The 12,801-nt window shown below is 35.4% G+C and overlaps 3 protein-coding genes across 3 annotated transcripts in view; 1 reads left to right on the plus strand and 2 right to left on the minus strand.

Moving 5' to 3' along the window:
• LOC128220537 (structural maintenance of chromosomes protein 4-like) overlaps window positions 1–1,371 on the plus strand; it is a 38,467-nt gene extending 37,096 nt beyond the window's left edge. Inside the window, exons 25-26 of the mRNA XM_052928970.1 lie at window positions 32–215; window positions 769–1,371. Of these exons, the coding sequence (XP_052784930.1) occupies window positions 32–215; window positions 769–939 (355 nt within the window). The 3' untranslated portion in view covers window positions 940–1,371. The remainder of the gene's footprint in view (window positions 1–31; window positions 216–768) is intronic.
• A 1,743-nt stretch (window positions 1,372–3,114) lies between these two features.
• LOC128219447 (zinc finger MYM-type protein 1-like) lies at window positions 3,115–4,404 on the minus strand. The gene has a single exon (XM_052927257.1). The coding sequence runs from the start codon at window positions 4,402–4,404 to the stop codon at window positions 3,115–3,117; it is 1,290 nt and encodes a 429-aa protein (XP_052783217.1).
• Window positions 4,405–6,574: 2,170 nt separating this feature from the next.
• On the minus strand, window positions 6,575–12,361 carry LOC128220422 (uncharacterized). The gene is made up of 2 exons (XM_052928801.1): window positions 12,168–12,361; window positions 6,575–8,960 (listed from the first exon to the last, which is right to left on the minus strand). Exons 1-2 carry the CDS (start codon window positions 12,346–12,348, stop codon window positions 8,257–8,259), a joined length of 885 nt encoding a protein of 294 aa, XP_052784761.1. The 5' UTR covers window positions 12,349–12,361; the 3' UTR covers window positions 6,575–8,256.
• Between the last annotated feature and the right edge of the window lie 440 nt (window positions 12,362–12,801).

The following is a 12,801-nucleotide window of genomic DNA, read 5'->3' on the forward strand; positions in this document are numbered from 1 at the left end:
CCCTTTAGAATTGTATGATAACTTATTCCAGTGTTCGACCACCCAAGAAGTCTTGGAAAAACATTTCTAACCTATCTGGTGGTGAGAAAACTCTAAGTTCCCTAGCGCTCGTGTTCGCTCTTCACCATTATAAGCCTACGCCCCTGTATGTGATGGACGAAATTGATGCCGCTCTCGACTTCAAAAATGTCTCCATTGTGGCCAACTATATAAAGGTGAGTCTTGTTTAATTGACAGTTTGAATGATATAAAAAAATTATTGGTTAACATTTCAACATTAGTGTTCATGACCTTCTGTAAAGTTGTAATATTATAGGATTCAAAGCATACAAATTGATGTATTGTCACAGCCTTGGTGTCATTTCCAATCAAATACTGAACCCTTTGATTATAATACGAAGATATTCACATGAATTGTAGTAAACATGTTACCTTAGGAAATGCCCATGTGCTTAGCAAGGCCAAACATGCCATATGTCTTCACACTTGGAATATCAATCTATCGCCTAGTCACCAAACAGAAAATTATTAGTATCCCCTGCCCCTGAGATGTAGAAGTGTTACACTTAAAGATGCTTTAAAAAGTCTGATTATCTGAGTATAATCCCCTTGGGAAGTCCCCAGAAATATGACAGGTATGCAAAGGTCATATCAATATGGCTTAATCAGTTGTTGAAGTATCCCCTTTACTAATTGAGAAAAACACAGACAAGCTTCAGCATCTTGTTATAAAGCTAAATTCTACATATCGATAATTGAATGTTTCAGGAGAGAACGAAGAATGCCCAGTTCATCATCATCTCGCTGAGAAACAACATGTTTGAGCTTGCTGACAGACTGGTTGGCATCTACAAGACAGATAACTGCACAAAGTCGGTCACCATCAACCCAAATAAACTCTCCATACCGTTGAAGGAGGTTGACGGAAACGTGGCCTAAATCAAATTATCTTTTGTGACTGTATATATTATACTTATGGCATGATATTTAGCATGTCTAATGTTTCAGTAGACAATGATGAATCGTTCACATTTTCAATATTTATTTGGCAACATTGTTTAAAAATAAGCAGATGTGCATACCGAACCTTTAGCCTGGTTCATTTGATTTCATGTTTGTAATAAATTATGCCCTCATTGCCTTCATTGTAATACTTCTGCTTCTTTATACGCAAAATGTATATACATAAAACAAGTATGTCCATGTTTGCTTTTAATGTCACTCGATTTTCTATTTCCTGTGCCTTTTGTATTTTCTGTAATTTTTGTAAATTCTATTTCTAGTAAAATCGTATAGTCTGCCACCTCTGTCTTAATCATAACCTACCACATGTGTTCATTTATATATTGTTTATTAAATTAGATCATACTGTTTTGTTTTATTTTTGCTAGGCAATAACCTGCTATTTCGAAAACTAGCTACCTATTGGAAAAAATCTAATTAATGAAAAAGACTTAACTCAGATAATGGACAATGCATCAGTTTAGATGTTTTGATGAAAGATACATGCCACAATTAAAACGAACTTTGACATTACCAGAACTCTAAAATTGTGATTATCTCGAATCTTGTACAGATGGATCTCATTGAGGAAAAGTGTAGTGAACAAGAGCCATAAATCTGGATGCAGTTTTTAGCTCTACTGGCCAAAGGCCAGAAGAGCTTATGCGATGGTAATGTGTACGTAGTATGTGCGTCCGTGCATCTGTAAACAATTGCTTGTGAACACGATATGTATGCCTAGATTATGGCCGTTGATAGTATAAAAAAATGCTATTGTGTAAACACTAGCTTGTGAACACAATACAGTCTTCAGTTTTGATTGTATCTCGATGAAACTTGTACAGTATCTAGATATCCATTAGAGCTTGGTTCCTTTCAAAAACCAGATGCGCCTATGCGTGCCTAGATTATGGGCCTTGATAGTATAAAAAGATGCTATTGTGTAAACAATTGCTTGTTAACACAATACAGTCTTCAGTTTTGATTGTATCTCGATGAAACTTGTACAGTATTTGGATATCCATTAGAGCTCGGTTCCTTTCGAAAACCAGCCAGATCTGCCCATGCATGCCTAGATTATGGGCCTTGAAATGATAAGATTATGGGCCTTGATAGTATAAAAAATGCTAATGTGTAAAAAATGCTTGCGAACATGATACAGTCTTCAGTTTTGATTGTATCTCGATGAAACTTGTACAGTATTCCGATATCCATAAGAGGTTGGTTCTTTTCGAAAACAGTGATGTTGACCACACAGACCCAGCCAGTAGAGCATAGGCCCTTTTGGGCCTCTTGTTTAGTGATTGCCCTAAAGTAGGATTTTAGCTAGAGGGTTATGGGAGGGTGCTGCAACCTGTCCTTTTTTTAATAGCCCCAGAATGTGCACCCTCCTGCCTTGAAAGAATTTAATGCTTATGATAATCAAATATTTCTTTTGTTTTGATTTAAACTTGAAATGCAGTTATGAATTCAAACGAACTTTACATAATTTATTTAGTCGTTGAAACCTAATATTACATCAAAACAGCACAGTTTCTAACATTTTCTATGAAATTCATAATGCTTTAATTGTTCACTGCCCGATTCAACGTGACCTTTTGTCCCTCAACATCCTGTCCTTTTTGAAACCTGGATAAAACTCTACCTAAAGTTGTTAATTGTGTATTTTAATTTTTTTTTGTCCGAAGCATAACTTAAAAGTCTAGTTATTTGTATATTGCTCTTTGTTAATTTTCATTGTGATCAGGGGCGTAGCTTGGGAAAAATCAATGTGTAGGCTCCGTTGTTCTAGGGTGGTCAGAAAATTTTTGAAATCCTATATCGCCGCAGCTGTATTTTGGGGCACTTTTTGAAAGAAAAATAAATTTAATAATTTTGCAGTTTTTGTCAAGCTGAAAAGTATATTCCATACTTGTTCTAAAGCAGTTAAAATTTTCAACAAAAAATAAATTAACGAGTATTGAAAAACTCTCCGTACTGTATTCAGAATATATAAATAACATGAATATATAACCGACCATGTAAATAAAAGTAATCAGACTAAGAGACCGGAACAAGATAGTAATCGTACAAATCAAACACTTTCTGTAGCAATGGCCGGCTACACTTGCTTCAGAAAAATTTAAGCTTCCTGCACTTCCTTGAAGCGAATGTATTTATAACATTATTAATGTCGACGTCCATGTCCTTGTGAATATGCAGTAGTGCCAACGATGACATCCTGTCTGTGCTCATGGTCGACCGCAAATAGTTCTTGATTCGCTTCATAGCACTAAACGATCGTTCGCATGATGCTGATGTCGGTGGCATTGTCAACAGTACTCCGAGAATGCCATAAATACACGGGTACAAATCTTTGCTCGTCTGTCGGAGCGTATCTTGAAGCCGAGGTGGTCTACTTTCCGAGATATTCCACCGAACTCTCCACCTCGCAACTTCGTTACCGAAAGCTTCAAACGAATGCTGGAGATCTGGAGCATATGCGGCATATATGGACGGAAGCATTTCATCTTGTAGACCTGGCAATCGGTTTGGCAGAAGATACTGTGCCACGAAGCGGTCTTCGTTGCTTAAAATGCGGGTCTCCATTTCCTGTATCAAATGGTCAAGGAATGCATTGAACAGTGTTATTCTCCAATAGTCGGAAACTGTATCTACATCCGGGTTAGCGCGGTGATTTTGCCTACCGGCCCTTCTTGGTCTCGACGGGATTATATCAAATTCCGCGGCAACATTTGTAGCTTTTTCACAGAGAACGCCCCACACTTCTGGGTCGTTTCGCTCATTGTTCATTAGCTGAATGACGACCTTAGCCTCGCCAATTGCATGCAATAGATCGTTATCTTCCTTTTGCAATAGGTTTGTTAATGCAACTGTGGAACTAAGCACATGTTCAGCCACTATCAATGCTATAATGAATTCAAAGCAAAGTATCCCTGCCAGATACTGCCCTGCTTTGTTATCTCCGTCGTCATTTAGTGTTTCAAGCGAGTGAACTACAACTGGAAATGCGTTTCTGAAAGTCGCCAGGGCATCGGCGCGACTCGACCACCTTGTTTCGCACAAAGTACGCAGTTTCGTTCGCTGCTCCATTTCCTCTTTAGTGGTCACATCTCGAGACAACTCGTCCACGAAAGCTGCTAGTCGTTTCGCAGAGTAATCGAACAGAAAACTTATGTCCTGGACAGTTGACATCATTGTTCGAACACAAGGAAAATTGGAGCTGTGAACCAACGCGAGATTCAGGCAATGCGCTTTGCAGTGTATGTAGTTAGCTTGCGGTGATCTTTCACGAACAAGAGCCTGAACTCCTCGATATTTCCCCGACATGTTTGATGCCCCATCGTAACACTGCGCTCGAACTTTTAAGACATCAGGGTCGGCTTCCTGGAAAAATGACATTTCCTTGACATGTTCAGCGCAAATGTCAATAAGTTCGTTTTGGATGTCAGGGGAAGTGTACTTGGCATTATATTGTGCGCTAGATATGTGCTCCGACAGAATTTCATCATTTTGTGCAAATGCAGTAAGTATTGCGTAGAAATTACTAGTTTCCTCTGTATGCCCTCGTAGTGGTTTGTTTTGCTTTGTACAGAGAACTATTATTTCAATTATTCTATGTAAGGCATGTCTGTTGTTCTCAACTGTTGTCCTAGCGGGGTCCGACAGTTTCTTGTTAATAGACTCACTTTTTCTTGATAACTTTCAGCTCGAGCGGAAGCATTATTATGACAAGTTTCATTTTCATGACGTTTAATCAACGATGACAAGTTCTTCCAAACAGTCAAACCAGATGTAAACGTCTTCTCTCGGCCACCAGAACCTCCAAACAGGCAACAGTCCACACAATATATCGCATCCTTTGACTTAGAATACCACAACCATTTGTTCTCCAATAGCCATTTACCATTCAGTTTTCGTTGTTTGCCTCCAAATGTCCTGTAAAGCAAATATTTCAGTGTTAAACATTTTTGAGATAATTCTAGAAAAATCGTTTCGACGGACGGATGGACGTACAGACAGACGAAAGTAAAAAAAAAACACCAACTGGTTACAAAAGTATTATGAGTGGTAAAAATTTTTTTATTTAAATTTATATGCTGGATCGAGGAATCGAACTGGGGACGCTTGTGTGGTATTAAAACATTATACAACTACACCACATTCGATTAGCCAATAATGATCTTGTTAAACTAGTACATATTAATTTAACGCATTTGTTTCGCAAGTAAAACAATAAACATTTTATTTTTCAAAAATAAATAAGATCAAAGGCAAATTTAAATTAAAATTCTGCAATAAAAGCAGATGATACATATTTATTATGAGTCTGTTGAATTATTTTATGTTTTACGCTGTTCACATGTCGCAAGGTCAGACGCATTCATTTTAAAAACTATGAGACAGAAATGCAGTAGGCACATACCGAAATGGGAATGGGTAGGACAGACAAGACGACCAGGTTTCAGTCAGAAGACGTCGCTTCGTTTCCTCATCAGTGGCACAGAAGCTAGAACCGCCAATATCCGGATATGGAGGGTCTTGGTCGGCCATGTCAAGTTGTTACAATTTCAAATCAAGCGCTCAAAAAACTTTGATCTGACTTCCTTGGGCGCTTGGAAGTTTCGTTACCACACTATTTCGAACCAGTTATGAAAACCTTCGATTTTTTTAAATAGTGTTATTCAATACGGACTTATTTTCACATTTGGTGTGTTCGCCGCAGATCGACACTATACCCCTTACCCCCCTAACCCTTCAATTTTTATTGCATTTTTGAAACTTTTATTATTGTTTTTTCATTTTTGAGAAAAATGTGTAGGCACGTGCCTACAGTGCCTAAAGGAAGCTACGCCCCTGGTGATCCTTTTTTTGTAAGGCGAAGTTGATACTGTTCTTAATTTGGCGTTGGATATTGCAGTCTGTGACGGCTCTTTGTTAGTTTAATTATGGTAAAACCCTAAAGAAAAAACTGTGATTCCAACAGCACAGTGTCTAATGGCAACATGATAGCTCAGGGTCACCTTAAGCATGCATTTCCATTCATTTATCGTCGGTTTAACTGTTGATGATCGTCATCTTTCAAGAGGCATGGGAAGTCGAAGATATTACAGTTTTTTTAATGTATTAATCTTTTTCCCCCATAGAAATCAATGCTTAATAAAATCTCAATATTGCATTGTCTTATCATAAAATTTTGTATCATAAATGTACATCTATCCAGCCTATGGATACAGATTTTAAGACCAACACTTGATTTAACTTTATTTCACCCCCTCTTGTCCTGTCCTTTGACCAATTCGTATCAAATATACAATGACATCTACAGGAAAAAGCCTTGTAGACAAAAAATTATGAAAACTTTGTTTAAAATACAATAAGGCCTCAATGGACACCTAACGAGAGACGCACGTCACAACTTATACGTTACCTCATTGAAGTATATTTCTTTTCAAGAAATGATTCTATCAATGTTGATACCAGTGACCCCCCCCCCCCCCAAAAAAAAAAATATATATAAATAATAATAATAATAATAAAAATGTACAGTACACAACCTCTGTTTATTCATCTTAATCTTCTTGCCTTGATCCCTCTTATCAGATATCCGATCTGAGTATCCTGCTGTGCAGTTTTGGAAGTTTTATAGTAGAAATGGACCCTAAATTGCCCTGAGCCAATAAACGAATACACAGGAAATTGGCCCCTACTGTGACACCAGTGTAATTAGCAGGAGACGCACAGCAGGGATTATCATGCCAAACATTCCTTAAACTAGGCCATTAAGATAAAATTATGAGAGTAAAGCAATTTCAGTTGTCCAATATCGTTAAATGAAACTTAAAACGACTTCATTTTTACGTCATTGCTATTTGTATTTGTCAAAATAATAATATTCCCCATTTATGATTCTTGATTCATAAGTACAGGTTTCAACTATTGTTAATCCGTTTAACAGATAAAAGCTTTGTTTAAGAAAACACCATGTAATACAATTGTTTAGCATATTACTATTTTGGCAACACTGTTATGTAAAGAATAAATTCTGTGGGACCAAAATAGGCTTTGCTTTAAAAAATGCACCCTTACTCCCAAATAAGATTTACCACAATTAATAACATTGATTTTATATTCCAAAAAGAATAAATAAATGTCGAAAACAATGGTTATTATGAATTTTACCAAATTTTAATTTGAAAGAAATAAGCATAAAACATCTTTTAGCATTCACCAATTTTTTCGCTTTCTGCTATTAAATACACGGTTACAATATTTTTATCAGTAGTTAATATTTTCCATAAATAAATTATTTAGTAAGAAAATAAAGGTCTATCAGTCAAGCTTTATGTTTGTTATACATGTGCATGTATTGATTTTGAATAAGTGTGTCACTTTAATAGTGAAATATTAATTTCTATAATGTGATCAATATGACTGTTGCTCAGAGAGGGCAATGGTGCAAGAATCAACGTCACGGTTCACGTAGTTCACTACATACTGGATCAAAACACTAAGCAGAAAGACAACATTCACCTTTTTTTTAAAGATAATATACATATCTGAACTACTTAAAGGGGCTAGACACCAGTTGGTCCCAAAAGTTTACATGATTTAAAGAATATTTTGCCCGTTTAAAAATAGCGCATACTGGTTTCCCAGTTTAAAGTGTGAATATTTAGCATGTGAGAGTCACGTAATTAGAAAGATACATATACCGACGCTTTCTTATAATTAACTGGGATAAACGTGGTGGACAAACCCAGTTAATTTCGATTTGGAAAAAATACGCAAAAACTGCGAAAGATACATATGTGGTAAGCGATATGATACATCAGAAAGTAAGATCCCATGCGTTGTACACAGCGGTATCAATTTTAAGTTGTTGACAATTCCTTTTTATCTTGCACTTGTATAATCTACTGTCTAGTTCCTTTAAACCAATAACAGCTACTTTGTTACCTTAAAAAAAACTTAACATGTTTGGGTTACCGGACATTTTACAGGATAGGTGTTTTGTTAGTATCGCATTTTTTACGGATTTTCCTCGTATAACCACGAGTGTTGTTAATACCGACCTGTATCGAGATTTCGCCTGCTTATTGTACATAACAATAATGACCATTATCTTCAATACTATGTAGACTTCATTTGCATATTTCTCAGATAATCATGACATATAACATAATGAAAAAGTTGTGATATATGCATTCACTAGTCTCAAAAATAACTCTTTAGTTGAAAACTTAAAACCGTTTACACAATATTTGCAGTAGTGGCCCATATTTTATCCGTGTTAACAACAATGGCGCATTTGGTAAATAAGCGAATGAGATCTTCTCCTTGCCTTGCGCTTTTCATACAAGTTGGTAGTCCTTTGCCTTTTGGAAAGACAAATTGGCACGCAGAGCCCTGGGCAGCATGTTGAAACAACATCTGTATAATCTTCTCAGCTATCTCTTCGTTCTCGGCTAAAACACTACGCAAACCAAATAACCCTTCCTCCTTTTTATGTAAACTGCCAAACCCAACAGCTTTGTCTTGTTCTAGTGCTACTAATGTCGTAACATTAGGTCCAACAAAGAAGGCTCGCAGTATCTTTTCTCTGTCAACCGTAGGATAGACGGTTTTATCGTATTGAAGTATCCCTGGCCAGTGGTCGTTCTCAAGAGGCTTTACTTGAATATTGGTGTTGTCTTGGATGGGCTTAAACTTGATGTCATTATCAATTGCTATTGTAAACCTCACGGTATGTACACCTGGATAAATGAAGCCATATTTCCTGTAGGTATCAGCCATCTCGGGTTCGCTGTCCAACACGCCATTTCTGTTGCCCAGGCGTTTCATTATTCCATCTCTAAAAAGTATACGACCAAATCCTTTTCCTCGTAGATCCGCTCGCACGATGTAGTTGCCCACATACACCAGGCCATTCCCACAGGCTACGACACTTCCAAATCCTGAAAATATACTTGTACATCTGAAACATAGTTATATATTTAAATTTCAGTTTCATCTGCAATGCCTTTATCGTTTTTTATAGAAACCCCTTTGCATCCGCTAATATTGGGCTTACATTTATTACATTTTACACAATCTTCATACAACTTTTTCATAACTTATCCTTGTTAATAGACAATCCCATAATCATCGTAATCGATGATTTGACCGTCGCCATTTTGTTGGTCACGTGACCAGTCAGCCATGACAGCACTGAAGATTTCTGAAACTACGATAATGACAACTCAAACATGTGATAAGTACGGTTATAATATTGTCAACTTTTGTCAATGAATTATAAACTTTATATGTAATGTTAGAATGTTATTATTTATTATTTATAATAAAATTAAAATGTATTCACAGTCAAACAGTCTAATGGCTATTCATACTTCGAACAATGATTACAGTTATACGTTTCACTAACTTCTTAAACTTGTTTAATATCCGTATACTTCGGATTGGCATGTATTCATTTCTGATATAACTGTGCTTAGATTTTATATTTGTTTGCTACGACAAATTCCATGAAAGGAAACCACTATTGACAAATACAAAGCACCACAGGCCAGCCAAAGGACTCATTGGAATAGTGTGATATATTGTAATAATTAAATTATTGTATGTAGACATGCAATTCTGTCATATTCATTTTAATTCATAGAGTAAGATACATTATGCAAGATATAAGAATCTATATAGAAATTCGGGTATATATATATTTGGACTGGAAGAGAGTAACCCTTTCATTCAATTGAGACGTTTTGAACCTACATATATTTTTAGTTGTGTCTCATTCCCTAGCCTAAATCGAAAGCGAAAATGAAAGTAGGCTAGTACTAGGACGAGTTAGATAAATTATTTCAGCGGCATTGAAATATAAGTGCCTTAATGATTTGAAATAACATCTCTTAAAGAATAATCCTATAAAAGATATATGGCTGCAGAGTGTATTATTTTATATAGAATTCTGGAACAATACAATTATAATAACAATAAGTTGTAGTTATCATAGGTTTACTTTTGCTGATTTTTCTTTGGGTTACGTTGTTTGTTACATTGGGTTTTAAATAATTAAAAGTAAGTGTGTTCACAAAAAACACAAGAGCTGTCACAGAGACAGGGCGCTCGACTATTCCGCCGTTTTTCAGTGTAAGGATTAAAAAGTGTTGGCGAAACATGCATGGATCACTGTATTAAGTCTCAATTCAATAAACCAAGTAGTTGGTGAGATATTAACCTATGTGCTTACACGCAAAGCATTGACCAGAATTTTTATGTCGAATAATAAAGGGGCAAAATTTATATATTATACAAGATAGAGTTATCTAACTTGATTATTTAAGAAGGTTGAATGGCTAGGAGCCCTTGTAAAAAGTTACGATGCAATTCATGACGTATTTGCTGAGATATTAACATAAATGAGGTTACATGCAAAATTTAAATCAGAATTTCTAAGTCCAATAAGGGCAAATAAGTGTTATATAACTTTATTAATTTAGTAAGTAAGATAGTTGGGAATACATGTCAAAAGTTTCAATGCAATAAATGAAGTATATACTGAGATAATTACTTAAAGGTGCTTACATGCAAAACCTTAACCAAGGTGTGACGCCTACGCCAGGGTGAGCAGTATAGCTCTCATTATTCTTCGAAAAGTCGAGTTAAAACGGGGAAGTTCAATTGTTGGTCACGTTTTGTCAATAACTAGGTCACATCTTGTCAACTCCATGGCTTCTACATGTACCCAATATTTATTAAAAACCAACGATGGGTCAGAAAATGGGTCTCTTATTTTCTATAACAGGTGTAAAAATGTAAGGGTCATGTAAGGGTGAAAGGCCGAAAACTTTCCATTATGTGAGAGAATGATCAATCCGAGACATGTAAACAAGTTATAACGAGGTCCAAATCATGAAATTTATGGCGCTATTATCAACTTATTGGAGACACTGTTACACTTACACCCATTGTAAAGATACTAATCATGTGATTCTTTTCGGCAAATCGAAATATTATACATATAATACATATAAATTGAAATTTAACTTCTATGGATTTATAACATGTGCATTATGTGTTTTATTGTGCAGCATTTGCTTATTACGGAAACTTAAAGTTAAGATTTTTTTATTTCTACTCTTTAAGGGACAAACAGCAAATAGACAGTGTCCTTTTTCCTAACGGCTGCACAGACCTCAGTCACATCTTCATTGGGCATTAAGTTGTTACAACCTAAAAAAACAACGGAATTTAAAAAAATAACATTTTATAATTAGTTATTAATTTAAATCTAAATAAAGCAAAGTTTCTAAAGTTATTTTTCTTCGAATAAGTGCATAATTTTACACAATGCAAGACAAGCAAGTCTGTCAACACACGTCTTGATTCTATGTTAATCATACCATACTACTATTTCCTATGACTGTCCATTATGAATATTAGAACAATGACTGTCCATTATGCATACTAGAACAATGGCTGTCCATTATGAATATTAGAACAATGACTGTCCATTATGAATATTAGAACAATGACTGTCTATTATGTATATTAGAACAATGACTGTCCATTATGTATATTAGAACAATGGCTGTCCATTATGAATATTAGAACAATGACTGTCCATTAAATATATTAGAACAATGACTGTCCATTATGTATATTAGAACAATGACTGTCCATTATGAATATTAGAACAATGACTGTCCATTATGAATATTAGAACAATGACTGTCCATTATGAATATTAGAACAATGACTGTCAATGACTGTCCATTATGAATATTAGAACAATGACTGTCCATTATGAATATTAGAACAATGACTGTCCATTATGAATATTAGAACAATGACTGTCCATTATGAATATTAGAACAATGACTGTCCATTATGAATATTAGAACAATGACTGTCTATTATGTATATTAGAACAATCCATCGACTGTCCATCATTTGATTAATATATGTCCATTATTAAAATATTGGACAGTCCATTCTTTAAATATTGGACAGTTGGTAAAATTAAAGTACAAAACGCAGTCCAAAACACATATAGATAACAAAAGAACAATGGATAACGTCACAAACATGTTTTAAGTCAGATGGATATGAAAATGGCAGAAGTATATTGTACATACATGTATTTAAACTATCATTGCACTTACCAATTGGTTTATCTTCTTTGTCAGCTGCAACCAGAAGGCTGTTTGGGTCAATTTTCAGCTGTGAAATCGCGTCATACGTTGAAGAATCCCAACCAATATCTTTAATCCATGTTTCTAGAACTTGGATCTCCTGCTGCTTTGCTTGACGAATGGTTACATGGTTTTCTGTCGTAATCTCCATCGCTCACTTTATTATGTCGTATACTACACTGAATAGTATAAAATCACGCTTATGTCAACATGATATACTTCCTTACTGCATATATACTGGAGTGCAGGCGTTTACACCGTGATATTTACTCAACTGTAAATATAAACAGAGCATGTACCCATAAAACAAGTGTTCCACGATTGATTATATTGTTACTCGACATACTCAATGACTTTCTATAATTTTGTGGGGGTTTTATTGGTTTTTTGCTCCACATACTGTCTTTTTAGATAATAATTTGCAACATGAGTACAATGGTAATTTGTTTTGTTCTTTTTGAAAAATGAAAAAATAAATATGGCTAAAAATGGCATCAAAGTCGAGCTAAAAATGATATCAGAATAAAAGTTCCATTTTCCATTTTTTTCCAGGGAAATTCCCCCTCCCACACCCACCCCCGTTCGTGCGTAACAGTCAGTAAAG

The sequence above is a fragment of the Mya arenaria genome, chromosome 15 (assembly GCF_026914265.1).
Source record: "Mya arenaria isolate MELC-2E11 chromosome 15, ASM2691426v1".
NCBI lineage: Eukaryota > Metazoa > Mollusca > Bivalvia > Myida > Myidae > Mya > Mya arenaria.